The sequence below is a fragment of the Microcaecilia unicolor genome, chromosome 5 (assembly GCF_901765095.1).
Source record: "Microcaecilia unicolor chromosome 5, aMicUni1.1, whole genome shotgun sequence".
Lineage (NCBI taxonomy): Eukaryota > Metazoa > Chordata > Amphibia > Gymnophiona > Siphonopidae > Microcaecilia > Microcaecilia unicolor.
The window spans coordinates 260,122,549-260,148,535 of record NC_044035.1 but is presented as its reverse complement, the minus strand read 5'-3'; the positions used below and the strand labels follow the sequence as shown (position 1 = coordinate 260,148,535).

At 41.0% G+C, this 25,987-nt stretch overlaps 1 protein-coding gene across 4 annotated transcripts in view; it reads right to left on the bottom strand.

The window, feature by feature from the left end:
- Positions 1-298: 298 nt before the first annotated feature.
- Positions 299-25,987, bottom strand: part of POP4 (POP4 homolog, ribonuclease P/MRP subunit) — a 60,251-nt gene continuing 34,562 nt past the window's right edge. For all 4 annotated transcript variants that reach the window (XM_030204050.1, XM_030204051.1, XM_030204052.1 and 1 more), the window contains 7 exons: positions 16,668-16,794; positions 13,931-13,983; positions 7,763-7,986; positions 6,325-6,402; positions 4,374-4,435; positions 3,808-3,909; positions 299-692 (listed from right to left, as the gene is read on the bottom strand). In XM_030204050.1, coding sequence (XP_030059910.1) covers positions 556-692; positions 3,808-3,909; positions 4,374-4,435; positions 6,325-6,402; positions 7,763-7,986; positions 13,931-13,983; positions 16,668-16,674 — 663 coding nt within the window. In that variant the 5' untranslated portion in view covers positions 16,675-16,794 and the 3' untranslated portion in view covers positions 299-555. The remainder of the gene's footprint in view (positions 693-3,807; positions 3,910-4,373; positions 4,436-6,324; positions 6,403-7,762; positions 7,987-13,930; positions 13,984-16,667; positions 16,795-25,987) is intronic.

The window sequence follows — 25,987 nt, the reverse complement described above, 5'->3', positions numbered from 1 at the left end:
TATTATTAGGTCCACTGCTAGGAGGAGCAACCCAATCTGGGAAATTCAGGGTGTATCATGCAAATAAAAATTGGCATTATGCCAAAAAGATGAACTACCACCAAGACTATTTAAAAAAAAAAAAAAAAAAAACCCCAACAAACAAAACGTTATGTGCCCTCTTGTACCACTCAATGTGTTCTACAAAATAAGTACCTGAATATATGTAAACCGCTTTTAAAGTAGTTGCAAAACAACTTCAGAAAGGCGGTACATCAAGTCCCATTTCCCTTCCCTTCTACCTCCAAGGACAACCCTGCAAGAAAAAATACTTTTATTTGACAAAGTAATAGCATAAGTGATTTCATTTTATATAAAATAATATTGGAAAAACTGCTACTGCAAATCTTCTTATTTTACTGGCACACAGCCTTTCAACAAGCTCGGTTTAAGGCTGACTCGAAATCAGGTCCATCTCCTTCTTCTAGGCTGGTGTGAAGGGTTCTCAGATTGTTCCACTTCTCTACGTCCAAGCCTGAAATACCAAGATGCGGCTACTGATGAAAAAGGCACTGTTCACAGGTCTATGCTTCCCTTCATCTTAAATTTCTTTGCAGAGCGTTCACTTGATCGGAGCTGGAACCTGCTCCCATAGATATACGAGATAAAGTCATCCACTTCCACGCTAAAAACAGTGTTGCACTTGGGAACAGCTGCAGTGGGAGGAAAAACACACAAAAATTCAGAAACAATACAAGAATAGCCATACTGCAGACCAATGTATCTAGCCCAGTATCCTGCTTCCAGCAGTGGCCAATTCAGGTCACAATTATCTGACAGAAATACAAATTATTTTTCACACTAATGAAAATTTAGTAACTTTCAAACAGACTGCTGGACTATATCCTCCTAATCCAGAACAAGGATGGCTGCAGAAAAGGTTACAAATCTAAAGGCTCTCCGAAGAAGAATATTTTGGGTTACTGAAAGGCAAAGTAGAATCATACAGCATTTGTAAAACAAATAAAAAAAACAAACTCAAACACTCAATGAAATTATATGGCAATCCTTTAAAAACAAATAGGAGGAAATATTTTTTCACACAAAGAATAGTTAAGCTCTGGAACCTGCTGCCGGAGGTTAACGTACCTGGGTTTAATAAAGGTTCAGACAAGTTCCTGGAGGAAAAGTCCATAGTCCACTTTGAGATAGACATGGGGGAAGCCACTGCTTGCCCTGGGTTTGGTAGCATGGAATGTTGCTGCTGCCAGGTACTTGTGACCTTGATTGGCCACTGGTGGAAGCAGGATACTGGGCTAGATGGACCATTGGTCTGACCCTGTATGGCTAGTCTTATGTTCTAAGACATTTTCGGGCTAATACTATTCTTTTAGATATAGGGTTAGATTTATACATCTGATGATGAAGTTCAATGACTGCCTGGTGGCATGCACACTGATTATGTATATCGCTATTCTACAGCGATAACTGTGGGGGAGTTGCAGGGCTGGGACAACCATTAGACAAGACTAGGCAGTTGCCTAGAGCAGCAGCAAAAAGCAGATACTGTCAAAGCAAAGCAATAGTCCTGTCAGCCGCATAACTCATGAGAACCAGCAGCCTGTACCTTCACATAGGGAGACTGGGAATTTCCAAATAGATCATATACCCGGGTAAATGGCTTTTGGAAATTCCCTTCATCAGAAATATACTAAATAAAATTTCATATTTAAATGTATGATGTCCAATTATGCATTTTTACAGGATTGTTTGGGGAGGCATGGCATTGAAGTGATCATGATTGTTGAGTTCATCAAATCTCATGGGGTGCTATGGAGCTTTGAAATTAACTGAGCAGGGCACAAGGCTGAAGATTCACCTAAGGCACCAGCCTTGAAGAACTGGGTGCTAAAGTGTGCTGCTTGCTAAGGATAAAAAGGTGTGGCAAAGTGTTTGGCCAGCCTTGTCACAGAGTTAGGCGCCATAGTGCTGGGGGGCCTGTGAGAGCACTAGCACACAGTTGGCTTCAGCATGTGGCCAGTTAGCTGGAGAGGTGGCGGAATCATGTTCCTCTGCTCCACACAATTTGTGCACTGGTTATCCCAGCCTGGGGCTTTTTAAGCTTTTCTCTCTTCATTCAGCTTCATGCAGTGACCTGTAGTCCCTACGTTTTTCCTTCTATAAAATATGCTGCCTCCTGGTACCTTACAGAAGGTTGCTAGATATTTGGATGCTTCTTTGTAGCCAGACTTTGACTTTGGAAAGCCCTACTAATTGAACTGCAAACTATTACCCAGCTTGCACTTTTTCAAAAGACGATGAAGACATTTATTTCTTAAGGAATTTCCAGTTATTGAATGTGTTTTGATAACCATTATAGATAGATTTTATATTACGTTTGTCTCCTGTGTATTGTTACTTTATTGACTGTTGTGTTTTATTTTATATGTTAATTTTTATGAATGTTTTAACTGTAATCTGCTTAGATTTTTAGATAGTGTAGGCTATAAATTATTTTAAATAAAAATAAATAAATACTGTCCTTTCCTTCCAAGCAGTATTTCTAACTCCTTCACTGTCTGGGAAGGGGAGTAGAGGGGGCAGGGTTGGCTTAACCATTGGACCAGATGAGGCTCTGGCCCGGGGTGCTAGCCATTAGGAGCGCCAAAATGCCCAGCTTATAATTTCATCTGGTCCACAGGTTAAGCTTTTCTTCCCTCCACATCTGGTCCCTCCCATTCTCTTCCCTCCAGACCACAGTTCCAGCACTGCTCCCTCACCTCTTTCACTCCCCCATGGTCCTGTAAAGTTTATGTCAGTTGCCGGCGGCAGCAGCAGCATGACAGGCAGCATTGTGTCTTTCCTCTGCCATGTCCCGCCCACAAGAAATCAGATGAGGCAGCACAAGGCAGAGGGGAAGACCCAGGGGCTGGCCAAAGGCCACCTGCCATTCTGCTGTTGCTGCCACCGCCAGCGACCAACGTAAACTTTACAGGACCATGGGGGAGTGAGAAAGGCGAGGGAACAATGCTGGACCCGCAGGGAGGGGGACAGAGACTGGACTAGGAAGGGGAGGGGGAGAAATGCTGAATCAAGGAGCGCTAGAAGCAATGTAATGGGGGAGGGCCATCGCCATAGCTAGTTGGCTCAGGGCACCACTATCCCTTGAGCCTGCCCTGAGAGGAAGGAAGAGATCAAACAGAAGGAAACAAAATCAAAAGACAATTGTGAATTATAACTCCTGGCTTTGATCTCATCCCTGGATCTGAATGAGGGGAAGGAGGCTGCCAGGTCAATAAATACAACAAACCTAATATTACTATGCAGTATGTGGTCGGTGAAGTGGGGTGCAAACAACAACAAAACAAAGCAATGAAGAGTTAGCAAAAAGTTCCAAGTTATAGCAATACATCAGCACTAGAAATTATTTAATATGATGGATACCTGAATCTCTGTACTCCATTATCTGCAGTAGGTTACCATGGTAAATATGAACAACATGGCAGTGCACTAAACACCACTCACATCTGAGGTCTACATCTGGTGGCCCTGGCAGGGCCTTCTACTAAAATAAACTAGGACCTGTGTCCCAAATTACTGGGTGCAGAGACAGATCCTGGGCTCTTGGCTTCAGCCACCTTTCAGGGCCTTGCTTGCCACATAGTAAATGTCAGAAAATAAAGACCTGCACAGTCTATCCAGTCTGCCCATCAAGGTGGCCAGAATTACAATCAGTCCTTACTTTGTGAATTCTAAGTTAAGGTAGCATCCTACACTTTTTTTTTTTTTTTTTAGGAAACAGTGAGAATCTTTCATGTGACTACATACCTTTTAGCTTGTCATCTTTTGTGATAATTTTGAAAATGTGCTTTGTTTCCTGCACAATGATTCCAGAGAGGCCAACATAGGAAGGACACTTTGATTTCTTGACTGATAAAAAGGAGGAGGATACATTAAAGAAAGAAAGATATTTAGTGTTTAAGCAGAGCTCATTGCATTATATTTCAGCAGAGCTGATGCACCATTGTTTATACAGCCTCAGAGTTATGGTGGTCTGTGGCTCCTTGGACTGGCCAGGTTGGAGAATGTTACTCAAGGAAAATCAGACATAGTGGGGATTCTCAAAAAGCTCTGGTGACAATATCTAGCAGCCAATCAAATAGCGGTTTTGAACAAGCTCTGATTGAAGCTAGATCCTGCAATACCAAGAAGAACCTGTATTGCTCCAACATACATATCAGAGCTACAAAGAGAAACTTCAGGCCAAGAATGTGAATCTGATGAAAGGAATAAAATCCTTCCAAATATTCCCTCTCCTACCCCTTTCAGGAACTTCATGACCACCTCTGGTCTTGTACAGAAACCCTTATGAAATCACAAAGCTGGAAACATACCTGTCACAAGTGATCCATGAAGATCAGCTTTCAGCAATTTAGTCTGAATCATCTGGGGTTGCCTATGGAAGGAAAATAAGTGTAATTTTTTTTAAATACTATGAAAATCACTTTGTTAATCAATTAACTTAAGTAGTTCTAAAAGCACACTGACAAAGAGGGCTCACGTCCTCTTTGCAGATCTTTGACCCCAGATTTGTGCTCCCTGGCTACCTAGTTGGAATTTATATTATTAACTTCTAAATCAGTGCTCATGGCAAACTGCAGATTCAAGTGCAGTTGGTAGGTACTTGTCCCAGAGCACTTATAATCTAAATTCTGTACCTGAGGTAATAAAGAGTGAAGTGATTTACCCAAGACTACAAGCAGCACCAGTGGGAGGAACTGAGATTTAAGCTCTGGCTTCCTTGGTTCTCAGCCCATCGCTCTAACCATTAGGCCACTCATCCCATCAGTACCATTTTCATATAAAGGTAAAACCCTTCACAACCTGCTGTATTCGTTTGTCTGTGTTACAGTGTAATCACACCCTCCCCCCACCTTAACCTTTATAACATATACAGTGATTGCAATTTCCCACTTATACAATCATAAGATTTTCCCTCTATCCATTTATTTTAAGAACTGTTATAGCCCACTTTTCCAGATAGCTTTCTCATAGTGGATTACAAATAAAAGAAAAATAATGCTATTGCCAGCCAAATCTTTTCCCTTCTCTCTTCCACTTTTTCCTTGTGCTCCTAATCAACCCTCTTGATTTCAAGTTTCTTCTCCCTCTCTGTCTCACATTCAAAGGCCTCCCACTTTTTGGAAGAGTAGGGGCTTCTTCATGTTCCTGCAACTGCCCTGCTCCTACCCCATGATGTGCATTTCCTCTCTAAACAGAAAGGTAACCTTGAAGAGGGACAACAGTCATTAAGACCAAGGCCCAGATGCTCAAAACTCCGGCGCTATTCCAAATAATGCTGTAAAAATACTGCCAGAACAAATACAGGCACACTTACAGCATTAGGGAGTTCGGCTGGAGGATTGTGCACGATGCATGCGCAGAAGAGTTCCATAGTAAGATAGGCTCCTGTGTGCATGCGCCTGATAAAACCCAAACACGAAGCACACATTGACATCTATTTTCTGTACCTTAATATAAGCATTTTTAATCTTTTTTTTAGCTTGGACACTTATAGACACAGGAAACAGATACCAATGTGTGCTTTCACTGGGTGTTAAATTTTTTTTTTAGTCCAGGCACTTTAAATTTAGACACAGGAAACAGGCACCAATGTGTGTTCTTGCGTGGGGCTGCTGTTTTTCATGACCAGTGCTTAAGGGCTTGCATGGGCTTCATTCTGCTCCCAAAAGCAGTCAAAACCGGCAGATTTTGCAGAAAGGATCATGAGAAGCATGGGAAATCCTCTCTTCCAACATCCTAACGCATGCTCTGACCTGGTGTTATTTTTTGCTGCTGCAGTAAGGCAGTTTTATTTTGGGCACTCTTTTCTGAGTATTGGGGAAGAATACAAAATGACCTCATTAACATGAGCTTGACTACATTTGCATGCTATCTGCGCTAGTGCCTGGCGCACTCGTTTCCTGCGCTAGACCCCTCTGAACATTCTGCGCAGGTAAATGCAGGTGCTAGTATGGCGCTAATGGCCTGTTTACTTTTGAGCATCGAGGCCCAAAAGCACACATCTGTCTGAAGAGGCTGCAGCAATCCCTTCTGTGATCTTGTAGCTGGGAATAAACACCGAGATCATGAACTGCAAAGTACTGCTGCTCATTCAGGAAGGTGGTTATATACTGACATATGGTCATACCCGTTCCTCATACAGGAAATGCAGGGATGAACATCTGAGGCTTAGCTTTTGTCATCCCTTTAATGTGTCTGGTTTTTGCTGGACTTTGTTTCAGAGTGTGAACTTTTGTTACAAAAGTCTGAAATAGCACTTACGTATCTGCTCGGAGCCCGTTACACAGGTCACGGATATACTGCTTCCATAAGTTATGTAGTGGCAGAAAAAGATTATACCTGTGAGCAGGAAAAGCATCAGGAAAAAGCAGAAAGTTACCAAATGGGAAGGGGTGAGGATAGCACACTTCTTTAGAAGAGTATAATTTTTGTTAGGGAAGGAAGAGGATAATATCATAATTAGAAAGGCTTCTGGACAAGGCAATCTACTCATGTGTCATTTCTGAGTAAATAAGAGAACAATAAATAATGTTTTTCTCCTACAGGCAGATTCAGCCTTTTCTGGTGCATAAGTTGCTACCATGCACAGAGTTTTTGCAGAAGACAAAGCCTTGATTTTAGAGGTACTAAAATTGCCCTAGAAGGACCAAAGCAATACCTTAAAGCTTTGGTACCACCAGAAGGGTATGAATTTATCAGGCAGCTTACCCCAGGTTTACATCAAAGACACCACCTTTTGCTCTTTTCTCAATAGATACACTTGTAAAGAAATAAATAATTCCCAGTGGATTCAGCAGAACATCACAAGGCTAACTCAGCATGATATGCGTCAGGAGAGGGCACAGACACTTAGGAGTTCCACCATGGCCTGTCACAGTGGCTGTAACAGAAGAGGTGATTAGTTAAATGTATACTTGGAAGGAAAGGCAGGGAAATGGAGAAATGATAGAGACATGTAAATATCTCTCTGGCATAAATGCACAGGAGGCGGGCCTCTTTCAACTGAAAAGCAGCTCTGGAACAACTCAACGCACAGGATGAAGGTTCAAGAGGACAGGCTCAGAAGTAATCTAAGGAAATACTTATTTACAGAAAGGGTGAAATGACCTCCAGATGGAGTCGGTGGAGACAAAAAGACCATATGAATTCTAACAAGTATGGGACAAGAACAGAGGAAAAGACAGTAGAGATTAGTTGATGGTATGGGATAGGAAACTGGATAGCCCATTTGGTTTTTATCTGCTGCCATTTTCTATGTTTAGCATATTGGGGATAGCTGTGAGGGAACCAAGGCCCCTTCCCCCTCACCCCCGACACATCCTGTTCTGTGGTAATGTTAAACTTAATATGGGATAGTGGTGGAATGACCAGCCACCCTGAAAACCAAAAATGTGGTCGCTGGCTTTTAGTAATGGCTAGTCCCCAAGTCCCTGTAACTAACACTTATTTTTATAGCACTGTTGGACATATGCAGCACTATACAATGGTGATAAGTATTCAGATACAAGTCTATGCCCCAGAGCTTACCAACTATGGGAACACTAAAGGGAATAGGTCAAGTGACTTGCCCAAGGTCATTGCTGTAATTCCTAAGCCAATTCCTCCTCCTAAATGTTGTATGAACAGACTTCATAAATGAAGGCATCCTGGAGACAACGCCTCACTACTGCTGATCAGCTAAAAGAAACAACACCAGTACCTCTGTTGCTCTGCTTTAATTTCAAACAGTCTCAGTTGTCTCTTCTCCTTAGCAGATAAACCTTTCCTTCGCTTCCTTTTCTGTTTTTTCTTTTGCTTAACAGAATGCTCCAAGATGACAGCTTTTCGGTTCAAGCGCTCCTGGATCACCTCCTCCCTTAGTCCTGGAAGGCAACGCTTCAGAAACGCACTTACAAATGCTTCACTCTCCTTTGGGCCTTGTGTCTAGGAAGAAAAGTTTTAAATGGGTGAGATGGTGAAATTTATTCTTAACTGATAATTTCCTTTCCTGGAGTCCTGCTAGACCAGTGCAGACTCACAGGTTATGTTGCCCTACCAGCAGATGAAGCAGAAAACCTGAACTATTCCAGAGAAATCACGAGTATAGGAAGCAGTGCAGCCAGGAACACCTCAGCCAAAGCCAATTAGTAACCAAAGGAACCCATATACATTAGAACTCACCCCAACCACAGAACCTTATACATTCTCCAGAGCAATTCAACCAAGACAGATATGGAAGGGCAGCCCAAACCTGATGGTCACTTCAGTTGCACTGTCTTCTTGAGTGGGCTCCGGACTGGTCTAGCAGGACTCAAGGAAAGGAAGTTAACAGGTAAAAGTTTACCTTCCTTATGATCCTGCTAGACCAGTCCAGACTGATGGGATATACCAAAACTTTATCCATCTGGGCAGAAGGAAGACAAGACTCCCCACAAGGCCAATCTGATAAATGTAAATATCCTCTGGACTAACTGCCTGAGCTTCAGCTCTGGAAGTAGACTGAGTTCTATTTGAAAGAACACTCAAACCTTCTTCCAACTGAGGATGTAAGCAATTTCTAGCGCCTCCTTGAAAAATTTGTGGCAACTTCCCCTTTGCATGGACCACAAAATAATATGAGGAATTGGACTTGCGAAAGGCATTTATCACCTTCAAGTATCACAGCAGGACTCTGTAGGCATCTAGATTAAGACCCCAATTTCTCTCTCTCAAAATGCTAGAGGTGAGACCACCGATTCAAAGATCAAATTGGAGGGGGGGGGGGGGGTTGAGCTAATGTTAAAGAGGGAATCAAGTCAAATAAAATAAACATTCCATATGAAACAGATAGCAGCATAGAATCATTGTGGATAGAAATTCCATGTGTGGAGGGAAGGAGTATTCTTGTAGGGCTGTACTACCATCTGCCGGGACAGAACAAACAGACGAATGAAGAAATGTTTACAGAGATTAAGAAAGCTGGAAAACTGGGTAATACTATAATAACGGGTATTTTCAATTACCCCAATATTGACTGGATAAATGTTACATCAGGCAGTGCCAGGGAGTTAACATTTCTAGATGTAATAAACGACTGCTTCTTGGAGCAACTGGTCCAGGAACTGATAAGAGGGGGAGCCATTTTGTATCTGGTCCTTGGTTGTATGCAGGGCATAGTGCAAGATGTGGCGGTGTTAGGTCTCCTGGGAAACAGAGATCATAACATGATCAAGTTTGAGCTATTATCTGGGATGAACCCACAAAGGAAATCTACTGCAGCTTCACTTAATTTTCAAAAAGGAGACTATAATAAAATGAGGGAAATGGTTAAAAAGAAGCTAAAAGAATTGCCTGCTAAGGTTAGGACACTAAATAAGGCTGGACGTTACTCAAAAATACCATCTTGGAAGCCCTGACCCGATGCATTCCACATATTTGCAAAGGTGGAATGAAGAGAAAACGACAGCCAGCATGGTTAAAAGGTGAAGTAAAGGAGGCTATTACAGCCAAAAGACTGTCCTTCAAAGAGTGGAAAAAGGACCCAAATGAAGAAAATAAGAAGCAACATAAGCACTGGCAAGTCAGATCCAAAGCATTAATAAAGAAGGCTAAAAGAGAATATGAAAAGAAACTTGCCACAGAGGCTAAAACTCACAGTAACACCTTTTTCAGGTACATCAGAAACAGAAAACCTGTGAGGGACCGTTAGATCACGAAGGAGCAAAAGGGGCACTCAGGAAGGACAAGGCCATAGTGGAGAAACTGAATTAATTCTTTGCTTTGGTCTTTACGGAAGAAGATGCAAGAGATCTGCCTGTACCGGAAATGGTGTTCAAAGGTGATGATGTGGAGGAACTGAAAGAAATCTTGGTGTACCTGGAAGATGTACTGAGCCAAACTGACAAATTAAAGAGTAGTAAATCACCTGAATTATAGTAAATCACCTGAATTAGATGGCATACATCCAAAGGTACTCAAAGAACTCAAGCATGAAATTGCTGATCTGCTGTTAGTAATATGTAACCTGTAATTAAAATCATCCATAGTACCTGAAGATTGGAGGGTGACCAATGTGACGCCGATTTTTAAAAAGGGATCTAGGGGTGATCAGGAAAATTACAGACCGGTATGCCTGACATCAGTGCCGGGCAAAATAAATAGTGGAAATTATAAAGAATAAAATTACAGAACACGTAGAAAAAAACAGTTTAATGTGACAGAGTCAGCATGGGTTCAGCCATGGGAAGTCTTGCCTCACCAATTTGCTTCATTTCTTTGAAGACGTGGATAAACATGTGGATAAAGGTGAGCCAGTTGATGCAGTGCATCTAGATTTTCAGAAAGCTTTTGATAAAGTTCCTCATGAGTGACTCCTGAGAAAATTAAAGAGTCCTGGGATAGGAGGCAAGGTTCTGGAGTAGATTATGAATTGGTTATTGGACAGAAAACAGAGGGTAGGGTAAATGGTCATTTCTCTCAATGGAGGAGGGTGAATAGTGGAGTGCCACAGGGACCGGTGCTATTTAACATATTTATAAATGATATAGAAATCGGAACAAGGTGGAGGTTTGGATGCCAAGTGCTAAAGGCCTGCTTGAGGAGAAGCTTAACCTTGCTGTCATGGGAATCCTTAAAGGCAGAGATGCCCTTCACTGGGCTAGTAGCCTTCTTGGCCAGGAGCACAACCCAATTCAGATCCCCCAGGGCTCCCCCAAAGGGCCCTGCAGCTGTTCATACTGCACAGGATTTTGGTTGACCTGGCAACAAAGTGGCTGCTGTTCCTGCCAAAATTAGGTCTCTTGGAGGAGGCACGGGAGCCTGTTGTCCAACCTTGAGGACCATGCTGATGACTCAAAACAGGTCCGTGGGGGACCCCAATGCTTGAAACACACTCCCCCCCCCCCCCCCAAATCACAGATGGGGTATCTGGAAGTACTGTCTTCCACATACCCCATAGTACCTGCTGCCTGACATGAGCACTGGAACAGCCAATGAGGAAAAAAAGAATCAAAAGAAAACATAAGTGTGCTGCTCACCAGATTCCCCATTCAGACCTACCCTTTTTTGTCGCAGCTGCCTGCCTGCTCAGCTGAGGCAGTTAAGCTGGGAAATACCCCGTTGAGCCTGAGCTTCCTCATTCCTCCCCCCCCCCAATTATCTTTAATAGGCAGGCAGCTGCAGAGGAATAAAATCCTGGCTCTTTTTCTTATTGTCTGCAAGAGGAGCACCCCCAGGAATCACAACCAGGAAAGCGGGGGGTGTGGGTGTGTGCTACTTATTCCTGCTGGCTAAGGTCTCATGGACCAAAGATATCTGGCCTCACAAGCTAAGGCCTTGTAGCCATGGAGGAATGGACACCTTCAAGATCAACCAGGGGAAGGTCCGTGGTCTGATCCCTGGAGTGAAAACCCAGGCCACAGCTCAACCTCAAGAGCTGCAGACCATACACTGCATCCTGGAGAGACAGGCCTACACAGGAGAAAATAAAAACTGCTAGATCCAACTTGCATCATCTGCTAAAGGCAGAGAAGTAGAGGTGATCCAGACTATACCACTTCCTATATAGGAGGTGTCCATGAAAAGTGTCGATATTCTCTGCCTTCATTTGCTCATAGGGTAACATAACCTGTCAGTCTGGATTGGTCTAACAGAATGATACAGAAGCATAAAATTTATCCTTGCTGTTCAAATATAAAATACCCAGGGTACAAAGTTTATTGTCCAAATGCATACACATATTTGGTACTGTCAGAAGTAGAAAGGCTGTTGAAAAGATGGGTAAATCAGGACCTGCCAGATAGATGCTGGAAATAAAATTGTGCACTCTGTCCTCATTGTTGCACTTAGTTTTAGAAGAAAGTGTCGCACCTGCTGCCAAAACACAAAAGGAATAGGGGCTGCCATGAAAGCAGATGGTGCATGCTCCATCTTTGCAGCAGGAATTTGCATTCATTTTGAAACAAAATAGAAAAAAAAAAGATTGCAAATAAAACAGGTTCATTTTATTTGAAAACAAAACAAACTGCACCAAAATTAGAGAGGTTTCATTTCACTTTAGTATGGACTATTTGAAACTAATGCATATGAAAATAAAAACCACATAGACACCCCCTCCCCCAACTGAAATAGGGGCAAGAAAGGGTGGGGGACAGTTATATGGTAGAGAGGGTGGGAAACAGGGAATGGGTGAGGCAAAAACAGGGAATGGAGGACTAAGTAGAGACAATGGGGTGATGGCCAGAGAAACAAGATGAATGATATGGTGAAGAGGATATGCCAATTCTTTTCAATCTTTTTGTGGCGATGACCCCATGATCACGGCCAAATAAAATTGTTTGATCCTGTAGGTGCAGAAAAGAGATTCATCTATGGAAAGTTCACCAGGTTGGGGACTCCAAATCAAGTTTTGTGACCCTATCTGGGATCTCGACCCATAGTTTGGAAAGCTCAGGGATATGGCAAAGTGAGAGGCGAATGTAAAATGGGAGAGAATTTAAAAGGTGATGGACTAAAGACAGAAAGTGAGGAGGAAATAAAAGCAGAGGGAGAAGCCAAATGAAAAAGATTTCAGAAAGAGATTTTTTTTTTTTTTTTTGGGGGGGGGGGGGGGGGGGGGGAGGACAGAAGAAAGCCAGAGAAGAGTTTGAGAAAGTAATAAACAGTGCTTTGTGCAGCAAACCCCACTGTGTGATGTTTCAGAAAGTTAAGTGTCTCACTGGGCTGGAAGGTCAGGCTCATTAGGTGGGCTGTTTTCTACAGATTTTCCAGAGCTCTTAGAGACCCCTAATCCTCTCTGCCACCTTTCCATCCTCATCACATCAGAAGAGAGGACTTATAAAACCAAGTCTCTGGGTCTTATATAACCCCCCTCCCTCCGAAACATCTAGGATACACTTTCATTAACACACAAAAGAGCTCCCCATTGTAGCTCTCTCCATTGAGCCATCTATGCCACCCACAGAAACTGTAGTGAGAAGGCAAAAATACAACTAGGTGGATTTTTTAAAAATTGTAATTGTTTTTTAATTTTAAGCAGACATTAAAACATTTTGAAAAAGAAAACTAGCTCAAAGGTATCACCATGAATAATAATCATAGCTTTTAATTAAATTAGCAACAGTATATGGTGCACAAATATAAATACAAATCTCAAAGATGAAGAGGATTGTGTGTGTGTTTGGGGGGGGGGGGGGGGGGGGCGGAAATAGATCCAAAGAAGAGAGGAAGAATAGAAAGAGACACAAAAGCATACATTCCTGCAATCCTAAGGAACAACGTTCCTACTCTCTCTCCATTGATTTTTGAGGTCTACTAAACATTTTCTGGCAGCTGGTCATAAAAACAGATCCCATATTTTAATGAAATTCATTTACTTATGAGTAAGACAGACATGCATGCAAAATGTAAACAGTGCTACAGCAGCAACAAAATGCAAGGCCAAGTTGCTTGAATGAAGCAGCAATAGGAAAATTGCCCCTGCTTTGACGATATTGAAGACAGAATGTCTTAACATGCAGGAACTTTAGGTTTGCAAAATATTCTTAGGTTTGTCTTAAGGACTACTGGTCTTTCTTGGCCATAGCTCCTGGCAGCACTTCTTTAATTACTACTTGAATTTTCATGCTGGAACAAAAATATAATTATTACTTTATGGTACTAACATTTTAAAATGCAATTAAATAGGCAGATATTATTTTTACAGTTTCACTTATCAGTGCAAAAGTCTTCCTGACTTGTAATTTAGTAATTTAAATGGATTTGAGCCTGCAAATAGGTGGGAAAATGTGGGGTACAAATGTAACAAATAAAATAAATAAACCACATCCACCCTACTAGAAACTGTACTTATTCAATATTACACAGAAAAGCACACTACTACATCATCTCCCAGTGATTCCATTACATGTACCTGAATGTTTAACTCTTTAGCCTCTGCAGAAGACAATGTTTTGTAAATCACACCTAGAACAGAAATATTCAGTTTAAATTGCTTTTACTGCTGAATGTCTCCACTTAATTGTTCTGTTTGTTCTTTTACTCCACTGTCTATTCATTTAGTATTACAGCATTGTTGATTATGCTATTTACTCTTGTTCTATATTATTACAAATCTCAATAAAAACTGAACTAAAAAAAAAACTCTCAATACTTCTGGAAACAGTTTGTGCCCAAATAATAAACATTTTGTAACAGTACTAGCAAAAACTGCAATACCTTTTCTTTCTACTCTCATTTCTGAAAAGCTATTCGTGACCATTTCTGGGAAAAGGTGACTAAAATCACCAGAAACAACAAAAAAAGAGGTTTTAATGAATACTGTTGGAGCAAATAAAAGTTACAGAAGTTCAAACATGCAACTTTTGCAGACTGCTTATGGCCCCATAACATGAAAATTGCCTATTTTCAACATTTTGTCACCTTTCCCCAAAGACAGTCACATTTGTGTCTACAACTAGTGTTCAAAATTTAATAGGCATAGCTTAATACTTATTATTACTAATTTCTATAGTGCTATGAGATGTATGCAGCACTGTATACATACATGTAAGAGACTCTCTGCTCAACAGAGCTTATAATCTATTCAAGAAACAGGACTAAGGGATTAGGAACGTTCATTTATTATGGAAGCGATTATTTTATTAAGATTTATTTACCACCTTTTGGAAAAAATTCACCAAAGGCACATCAAGAATAAGTCTAACATAAGCAATTATAGCAGTGAAAATATTCAAGGCACAATACACTGTATGCTATTTACAGTGTCAATACAATATGCAGTAAAGCATCTTAATAAACAACATAGGCTGTAAGGGAAGGTGGAATACATAGATAAGATTAACAACATGGGAACTATATAGGTGACTAAAGCGGTGTAATCTGACCCCAAATCCATCTTTCCACAATTTTTGTCTGAATCTGACATGGATGTCTCCACATAGCAGTCAATGCATCTGCTTCCTTAGGGCCCATTTTACAAAGGTGCACGCTGTGTAGATGCTCACAGGAATATTATGGCTGTCTACATGATTTGCGTATGCTAATTTTTAGTGCATACTAAAAACGCTAGCGCACCTTTGTAAAAGACCCCCTTAAAGAATGTGGAAGTCAGGGTTAACAAATAAGTTGTAGGCGAGAACGTTTTGACAGACTAACTTAAAATATCTGTGGATATCTTTCAGAGTTATCCTCTCTTCATAAGGTCAGTGAAGAAACAATTCCGGTAAAGGAGTTTAAACATTACAAATTCATCTAGGTGTTAGGCTGTGTGCATATACTGTATCAATAGCTTAGTAAGAGGGGTGGGGGGCAGACAGAGGTGGCAAGACAGTAGTACCTTACTGTTCAAAGACTCCATATCTATAATGGATGAGAAAGCCAACGTCTCTATTGAATCCTTTCATTTTAGTTACAAGGTGTCTGATCATCCGATTGTAAATGTTTTCCATTGATGTGTATTTAAGCTTCTTTTAGGTACTTTAAATGTAAGGTCATTAAATGAGTAATCTGACTTTGAGAAATGTCTACCTACTGAACTGTCATTCTGTTTTTTTCTGCAGTATTTTATGGTATGGTGAAGACTGATGTGCCCTTAATTGTTTTGGCTTGTTTTAATGTAGCTCCCTTTTTCACTTTTTTTTTTTTTAATACACTGGATAACGCACAACAGGGATTGTCAAGTCCCAGGTGCCTGTTTGTCATAATGCTGGTGCCTGGGATTTCATAACCTCCTAGTATGCTTTTTTTTTTTGTTAAACATTGGCTGCTGAAAAGAAAGAGTGGTGCTCCTTCAGTTTGCACCATGCAGTTCAGCTGTCAGTAAATTTTTACCTGCACATGCAAGAAATCTCTGGTTGGTCTTTAAGTGTCATACGACCAGCAGCTTGAATTTACTAACAGTCAAACTGTAGCCAAACTTTGTTCTTATGAATTTCACTGTTTTGGGTGTACCAAGATGGCAGTGGTTACACTGGGGAGAATTAAAACTTCCTTGGGTGGAGACCAGCTTCAGCCTTGTGACATCATGCCGTCTCGTCATCAAACCTCCTTGAATGAAAAGTCAAACACGCACTATGGCTCCTTGTGACCCTAGGCAAATCACTTAACCCTCTGTTGCCCTAGGTACAAAACTTAGATTGGGAACCCACTAGGGACAGAGAAAGTACCTTTATATTGACATGAAAGGCTATGAAACACCTTATAACTGAAAATGGGAGGGCTATTTAGGAGAGGGAAGTGCAACAAAAGGGAAAGACAAAATTTGTGTTGGTTTAGGAGCGATGCCCTATAGATGGTCATGCTCTGTGGTTGTTTTTATTTTTTTTTAATATTTTCACATAATAATCAAGAATACTCTTGATAAAGAAAAGATACAGAAAAGGGGAAAAGAATTGATTATCATCATATTACACAATTATAGAAAAAATAAGTAATCTTTCTGATCTCTAGTCCACCCAACTCATGTGTAATGTGGAATCCTCACAACAGGTACACAGGTGATGCATATCAGAACAAAACAAATTCTGGGCCCTCACTTTTATACACCTAGACTGTAAAATCAATTATCCACTAAATAAATAGGTCTCCTAATGTTATAGTATTTGAGAATACGATACAGATTATTAAGTGAATGCGTATTAATTACTCACCCTCCATCTCTGTAAACGTAGCTGAGCTGCACCAGAGAACTTGGCTGTCCAGTCTATCTCAATGATTCTTTCTATGAAAATGGAAAGACTCTTTCTTGCCCTTCCATGGTGTCATCAGCACAGGCACCTGGGTACAGGGAAGACATACACAGATCCATCTAAAGAATGGTCACAGCTTATCAAACAAGATTCACAGGCTCCTGCCTAGCAAGATGCAGGGGTAGGAACCAACAGGCTACAACTCCCCAGAACCCAATCGGGTTGGTGGCTAGACACTGTCCATTAACACCAGACACACAGCTGATCAGATGATTGGGCAACAGCCTTGCTAGTTTTGGTAGCTGATTAGATTATAAAAGCTGGAAAGCTGGGAGGGGATGGCGTGTTGGATTAACCATGAGATCTTCTATGCTCATCAACTCAGAATGAGAGTGAATTAACAAGGAAGACAACAAAGTGGATAAGGTAATATACTACAAGTTGTCAAGCTTTTATGGCTGCAAGACAGAATATATCGTTAGCAGTATAGACCAGGACAAGTATGAAGAGTAGATGAGCCAACTGTCCTTTCAATAATGTTTCAACACAGTAAAAGGGACAGGTGAAAAAAATAGGAACATATATTTTAAAATTCCCAAAAAAGAGAATCTTGCTGACATTCTACTAACAGGGACACAGAAAATCCTAACAATGCAGGTACCAGAGTATCAGTAAAAAGTTCCCTTATTTATTCTCAGTGTCATAAATAAAAAGCACCCAAAGTAGCTATCAACCATATACCAAACATAAAATTACATCATAAAAAGTTGTAAAAACAATCAAAATCCCCCACACATTTTGACCCATTCACCCCACACCATTATTCTCTTTCAGCAATATTCCAAACAAGATTATCCACCCAAACACATGACTTTTCTAATCTAATCTAGCGCTTTTTAACCACCAATTCCTAAAAGGTCCAAGGCAATGTAAAAGATTGCAAAATACAAAACAATATAAATAATACACTTAGTAGAATAAAATAATATCCACTAAAACAGAATTTACAAGTAAATATTCATTAAATAAAAAACGTTTTAAGATTTTTACAAAATGAATATGAATGGTCAGTTCTTGAATGAGAATGAAAAAGTAAATAATATAAAGAGGTTTAACCGTGAAATGATTTAAAAACTAAACTGTCAGAAACAGGAAGCCAAATAAAAATCATCATCAACATTTCCCAAATTCTGCCCTTATAATTCCAACAATAGCCCTCACTAAAAAACAAACAAACAGCCTAAAGGTATAGCAGATTGAGCATCTTGAGTCCAGATCATCCCATTAAAATACGTGGCCTAGATGGGAACAACCATGCCTTCACTTTTTTTTTTAGAAAACCAATAAGTTAACTTTCAATTTTATCTGCAAATGAAGGCTGTTTTATAATAACCACCCTGAAAAAGTCCTTAATTTCACACACAGGCTCTTCAAAAAACACATCCAAAGAAGATACATGTAGTAAAGTCCCCTGACCATGAAGTCCAAATGATTCTAGTTTGTTTTTCAAAATAAGAGGATGTATTTGCTCTTAAAATCCTGAAAACCAACCATAAAAGTTTAAAACTTTATCACAGGTCCCTACAGAGGACCAATGTAAAGTCAACATGGGAATGGCTGGCGTTCTTTGTTTATGTTACAGGACAATGTCAGCAGCTTCATTTTGGACTGCTTGCAGCCTTCTGTGATCTACTCAGTAGGCTCAAAATTAGGCTGTTACAATAGTCCAACTATGAAGTTATGTGGGCCTGCATAACCAATTTAAATAACCTAACTTCAAGAAGCGACCCTAAATTATCTATCACATGCAGTTGTTCCCAAGCCTGCCCTGAAGACCTCCAGCCTGTGTGATTTTCAGGATATCCGCTAAGAATATGCATGAGAGATTTTTGTTTTAATACACTGCCTTCAATTTATACAAATCTCTCAAGTATGTATATCCTAAAAACCCAACTCGCTGGGGTTTGGGAACCATCGTCTTAGATGCAAACGTGAAGTCCAGCCTGACCTTACAAACTCTTCACATTAGCAGACAATGAAACCATCTCATTCCCCAAGCACAGTTTTCTAGTCTTTTCCTATGAGAAGGAAACACTATTTCTTGAACACCAGGAAACTGCTAACTGAAAACACATCCTAGACAAGGACCATGGATTTTGGTTATGTGCACCCCAGATTAATTTTGATCTCAGTTTAACAATCAAACAGGCCTTGCCTTAAATTCCAAAATCACAGAAGGAGAACGTGACAGAAGAACAGGGCCATATGGTCTATCTACTCTGCCCATCCACACCAACTGCTCAGCTCTACAACCCCTTTCTCCCCTTCTTCAGAGATCCTCTGCACTTGCCCCATACTTTCTTGAAACTCAGATACCATCTTCATCACCACCACCTCAACTAGGAGTTTTTAATAGCATCCAACACCCTTTCAGTAAAGAAATGTTTCCTTAGATTATTCCTGAGTCTGTGCCCTTTCACCCTTTACCTATGACCCCTCATTACAGAAATTCCTTTCTGTTTAAAGAGGCCTGCCTCTTTACATTTATGCCACAGAGATATTTAAATGTTTCCATCATATCTCTCCTCTTCTCAAAGGGTACACATTTAGATCTTGAAATCTTGGGGTTTTTTTTTTTTGTTTTTACTAAAGCTTAGCTCAAGTTATCTGCAGCAGGGCCCATAGGAATAAAATGGGCCCTGCTGCAGATAACTTGAGCTAAGCTTTAGTAAAAGACCCCTGATCATTTTGGTAGTCACCCTGTGGATTGACTTATCTTGTTTATATCCTCCTGAAGGGGCAGCCTCAAGAATTACATGCAGTACACCAAATGAGGTCTCACTAAAGACTTACACTACCTATGCACCCAAGCCTTCGTCTGGCTTTTGCCATTGCCTTATTTTCCTGTTTGGCCATCTTAAGACCAGGTATGATTACTCCTAGATCTCACTCTTCTTTCATGCTCAGTATTTCACCCTCTATATTGTACCATACCACTCCTTTTGTTTTTTTGTGTTTTTTTTTTTTTGCAGTCAAAATACATCAGCCTGCATTTTTAGCTGCCAAACAGACCATTCTTCAAGCTTCACTAGATCCCTCCTCATGTTTTGCACCACTTCCAGGGTGTCTATCCTACTGCAGATTTTGTGGTCATTCTCCAAAGAGGCAAACCTTTCACGACAGCCCTTTTGCAATATCACTTACAAAACTATTGAAAAAAACAAAACAAAAAACAAAAGACCTATCCCTGGAGCACATCATTGGTAATGCCTTTTTCCCTCAGAGTGAATGCCATTTATCACTAACTTCTGTCAACTTCCACTCAACCAATGTCTACCCCAGCAGGTCACTTTAGGGTCCATACCAAGGGCACTCTGTTTATATAAGTTGCCTATATAGAACCAAATCAAAGGCTTTGCTGAAATCCAAGTACATCACATCTAGCACTCTCCCCTGATTCAACTTTCTAGTCATCCTGTCAAAGACATTGATTAAAATTGTCTAACAAGACAATTGCTGCCTCAGATTTTGTAATCCACTGGATTCCAGAAACTGCACTATCCTCTGTGTTAGCAGTGTTTCCATTAATTTACTGACTGGACTGTAACTCCCAGTCTCCATCTTCTTTCCACTTTTGTGAAGAATCGTTATCTGCCTGCCTTCAGTCCTGCAGAACCACTCCAGACTCTAAATGAAAGGGTCAGAAAGCAGAGCTGCCAGAACTTCTGAAGATTTCCCAAATTCTCTCAAATGTATCCTGTTCATCCCTATCGCTGTGTCTACTTTTAATTTAGCTAGCGTATCATGAAGACATTCAATGTCTACATCGCTCCCATTTCTATTTGTGGTAGTCTTCTGTGGTTCTACTTCCAGCTCTTCTGCAGCTCCTTTATAAGTGGACAAGGGGAATGTGCTGAACACACCAGAAGCACAAAAAGGTAAGCATCTACACCAGGTACATCAGAAAAGTCCTAATTAGTGGGTGTATACTTAACAGATGTTACTAGCCATATCTCAAGTCTATAATAAGAAAAATTTAACTAAGGTTAGTTCACTCTGTTATACACCATTTGACTTTGTGTGGCATCGCCCCCTGAATAAAGTGGCATGGAGGCCGTGTTCTGTGTTTCTTAAATATAAGTACATAAGTAATGCCATACTGGAAAAAGACCAAAGGCCCATCAAGCCCAGCATCCTGTCCCCAACAGCGGCCAATCCAGGTCAAGGGCACCTGGCAGCTTTCCAAACGTACATTCTATACATGTTATTCCCATGAAGAAATTATCTACACATCAGCACCATTATTTATTTATTGTTCACTTGTATCCCACATTTCCCCACTCATGCAGGCACAATGTGGCTTACAGAAAGTTAAGTAAATTTACAATGTAAGAATCATAGAAAAGTGTACAAAGAATAGACAGGGGGAACAGTAGCTAACAGTGTGAAACTAAGCAGGGTGATGGTCAGGGAGGGTGCATGATGTAGCATGGCAAAATCCACCAAACACACCCCAGATTAATCCCCAAAACCGGTCCTTGCCTTGCCCTTTTATATGCAGGGAGGGGTAGTTCTGACTTACATCCTCTACACCAGTAGTATTCACTGATGGTTCTCAAGGGCCACAAACAGGTCATGTTTTCAGGCTATCCCTAATGAACAGGCATACATATCAAGTCACAAGCATTAGCAAATGTGGCTTAGATTGTGAGCCCTCCTGGGACAAAGAAATATCCAGAGTACCTGAATGTAACTCACCTTGAGCTACTACTGGAAAAGGTGTGAGCAAAATTTAAATAAATAAATATATATAAGGAATTTCACAGCACACCCAGATATCTCTTCCCTTCACACACTTCAACAACTAGTGAATTTTCCAAACCTCTCTGGAGAAGAAGTGAAGCAAGCAACACTGGTAACCTGAGGGAGAAAGAGAGGCATGGAGCAGAAGCTAAGAAATAAGGGGAAGTGGAGAAGGGGGGCAGATGCTAGGTGGGCTGGGAGGAAAGGAGAAGCAAAACATGGGGCTGTTGTTGATGGAAAGGCAGGAAGAAGAGCGGCAGATGTTGGGTGGGGAGGGAGAGGTAGGGGGCAAATATTGAACACAGAGGCAGAAATGTGGATGCTGGGGCCTGGAAAAGTTCCTAACCATTTCCAGCTGAAGAAACAAAAGTGGAACCAAAGACTGGAGCAGAAGCAGACCTAAAGTTAATTAGTGTCGGGGACCTGATGTTGAGCAGATGCAGAAGTTGTAAAAGGTAAATATTATTTCATGATATATCTTATTTTTGCTCAGCAGCACAACGTTCATTTCCAGATTTGTACTCCAAACAGGAACGATCTCACTCAGATAAGCAGTAAATCTTATTTTTTGGGACAGAGTACCCTTAGCATCTGAGTGAACATGTATGAAATGTAGTTTGTATTCAAACCCTTCCTCGCTTGCATGGAATCTCTCTCAAATGTATTCTTTAGGGATCATTTGAAAACCCAAACATCTGTGACCCTTGAGCACTGGAAGCCATACCACAAGCCAAGACTACATCTCCTTGCATATGGTACAAAACTAGGACTGGCTCGCCCTGTTTGGGTTAGCATGAACGAGAGAACAGTTTCACCTCTGTGTCAGCTGCTCATCCATTCTTTCCTATCCCCATCTCCAGAAGTCACATGTGACCTGCAGAGATACCAAGTCATTTTGGGCAGGTGAAACATGTATCCATCTGAGCTCACATACTGAGCACCCCTCCTCTCATACACCAGCATGACTGTAGTGCAGAGGTCCCCAAACTACAGCCCACAGACTTAGTGCTCCCCAGGCTGAACTGGTTCCAGCCCATGCCACAACTTCTCCCCCCCTGCACTCCAATGGTCCAGCATCTCTCTGTCTCGCCCTTCCCCCTCCCCTAGCAGCCCTTTAAACTCACCAGTATCTGCAGCTGTTCGCTCCCCTTGATGACCCCCGAGCCTTCCCCCTGCCTCATATGCCTCACTGGAAACAGGAAGAGGAGTCAGAGGGGCACATCAGAAGAAAGGCTCCAGTGTTGGCCCGAGGGTTGTTTGTGAACCACTGATGAGTCGAAGGGTTGCGGGGAGGTGAAAACTTAGAAATTATAAATAGTAGTCGTAGTAGTAAATATCAACATTTTTATTTAGTCTTTTATTACACTGTAAGAGTAGAAAGGCATATTTCAGCGGTTTCTCACATGGACAATATTAATCAGTATTCCAATATGCCAAAGGCACTTTTTTGGACTGCTGTATTATTGAGCACCCTTTGCCTGCTGCCAACTGGGATGAAAGAACCAGTCATGCTTCAATTATGAATCAGTATTACATCCCGATCCTACAAAAAAATATAGTTCCTTTCCTTTATTGTTTTTAGATTGTACACTGCCTTGATTGCCTAGATTAAAAGGCAGTATATCAAATACATAATAAATATAGTAAACTTTTATATCTCATTTAAGATGTAAACCTTCCTCGGTGGGTACAAATTTGGATGAAATTTGATAAGATAGCTGGAATCATAACACAAATCTTCCAAAACAGAAGGATGTAGGAGGAATGCAATACGTTTCTACAATGAGGGTGGAATAGCATTGAACAACTACCTGCCAGTCCACTCCTATGTCCCAGTGGCCTCCTCCGTCACCCACTCCCACCCTTCTTTCTCTCTCTATTCTCAGCCCTAACAGTTCCCTTTTCATGCCTCTTCCCTAGGCCCAGCACAGTTCCATTCTTTCTTCCCCTTGAGCACCAGAAGTTATTTTCCCCATCCTTCAGCAGTCCTCTCTTTCTACCTCTCCCCCAATCCTAGGATTATTCCTCTTTCTCTCCCACTCCTATCCCCAACAGCATCCATATTTCTTTCACTCTCCTTAAGAGTGAAAATTGGACCTTAGGAAATTGGAAAACTGGGCATCCAAATGGCAGCTGAAATTAATGTGGACAAATGAAAGGGGATGCACACTGGAAAGAATAATTCGAATCATAGTTACCTGATGATCGGGTCCACCTTGGGGGTCAGCACTCAAGAAAAAGATCTAGGTGTCAATGTAGATAATACACTGAAATCTGCTCAGTGTGCGGTGTGGCCAAAAAAGCAAACAGGATGCCAAGAATTATTAGGAAAGGGATGATGAATAAGACCGAAATACTATAATGCCTCTGTATCGCTCCATGGTGTGACTGCACCTTGGAGTACTGCATTCAGTTCTGGTCACCATATCTCAAAAAAGATATAGCGCAATTAGAAAAGGTTCAAAGAAGAGTGACCAAAATGATAAAGGGGATGCAACTCCTGTAGTATGAGGAAATACTAAAGAGGTTAGGACTCTTGAGCTTGGAAAAGAGATGGACAAGGGGAGATATGATTGAGGTCTACAAATTCCTGAGTGATGTAGAACAAGTACAAGTAAATCGATTTTTTACTCGCTCCAAAAGTACAAAGACTAGGGGACACTCGAGGAAGTTACATGGAAATACTTTTAAAACAAATAGGAGGAACTATTTTTTCACTCAACGAATAGTTAAGCTCCAGAACTCATTGCTGGAGGATATGGTAAAAGCGGTAAGCATATCTGGTTTAAAAAAAAAGTTTGGACAAGTTCTTGGAGGAAAGGTCCATAGTCTGCTATTGAGACAGACATGGGGAAGCAACTGCTTGCCCTGGGATTTGTAGCATTGAATGTTGCCACAATTTGGGTTTTTGCCAGGTACTTATGACCTGGCTTCGCCACTGCTGGAAACAGGATACTGGGCTAGATGGATCATTGGCCTGACCCAGTATGGCTATTCTTATGTTCTCACATCACCATCTCTCTCTCTCTTTTGCTTCCTAATATCAGCAGCATTCATCCATCCACAATCCCTGTTCTTTCCCTGTTTCCTACCAGGTGTGCTCTGGGCCCTGGAACAGAAAAAGCTGCACAGAAACTCCCCTATCAACTGAGGCCAGAAGCAAAGAGTGGCATGGCTTAAGCTACTCAAAGGAAATTGCAGCACCAAGTTGCTCGTGGTCTCTGGAACCAGAATCCATGCAGCACATGCTCAAGTACCATTTCCTCTAGTTTGAGACTCGGTTCCAGCCGCAAGACAAACAGGCAACTCAATACACGTCATGCAGAGAGAAGTGACTTGGTAGTTCCCCAAAAAACTTCACACCACCTTTGTCTTGGCTCACTGTATAGGGTGAGGCAGAGCCAATGGAAACATTAGGGCCAGGTGAAAGAAAAAAAATTAAAAATTGAAAAAAATCTAAAAGTTACTAAAAGAAAAAAAACAAGCAAAAAAGTCTAAAAAAAAAAAAAAAAAAAGATGCAAAACAAAAAGCCCCAAATGTGACCACATATGAAGTCTTCATTAGAAGACTCCCCCCTCCCCCATGCTAAACTGATAGAGACCCCTCCCCCCAGGAATCTCATGATTTCTTAGTATTACACCCTTCAACCTAAAAGGTTTTCCCACACCTGGATCGATGATTTCCTACACAAAGGTCCCGCTTTAGCAAGGGAAGTAGAACCTTAGTTTTATGTTCAAGAGCCTTAAATTTTGAATAGGTGTTTTAAAATTGGTAACATAACTGGGTCAGAATAAAGATTCGTCAAGCCCAGTATACTATACTGTTCCAATTGTGGTCAATCCAGGTTACAACTACATGGTATGATCCCAGAGAATATAAAAATTCCATGTTGCTTACGCCCAGGATTATGCAGTGGCTTTCTCAAGTCCATCTGCTTAATAACAGTTTATAGACTTTTGGTTTTACCACATGCTCTGGTAATGAATTCCAGAGCTTAGTATGTGTTGAGTGAAAAAAAATGTTTTCCCTGTTTGTACTACTTAGTAACTTCATAGTGTATCCCTTAGTCTTTTTGAGTATACAACATTGCATTTACCTGTTCTAAGTCCACTCAAGATTTTATAGACCTATGTCATATTTTCCCTCACTAACCTGATCAGCTTTTTTTCCTAGGAAAATCAGTCTAACATTTTTCATTTTGGTTGCCCTTCTCTGCCTTTTCTAATTCCATGGCAGCAACCAGAAATGCAGACAATATTTAAGGTGTGGTCACACCATGGAGCAGTACAGAGGTATTATAATATCCTGTTTTATTCTCCATTCATTTCCTATTCCATGTGGAAACTTAAACGCATAAGACCTTACTTTCCGAAAGGTATATTCCGTAACTTGACACAATCAATGGTACTGAGATTATTGCAATGGAATATATGCGGGTTGTAAAGTGCAACTTATGAAAAAACTCCAGACAGCCCAA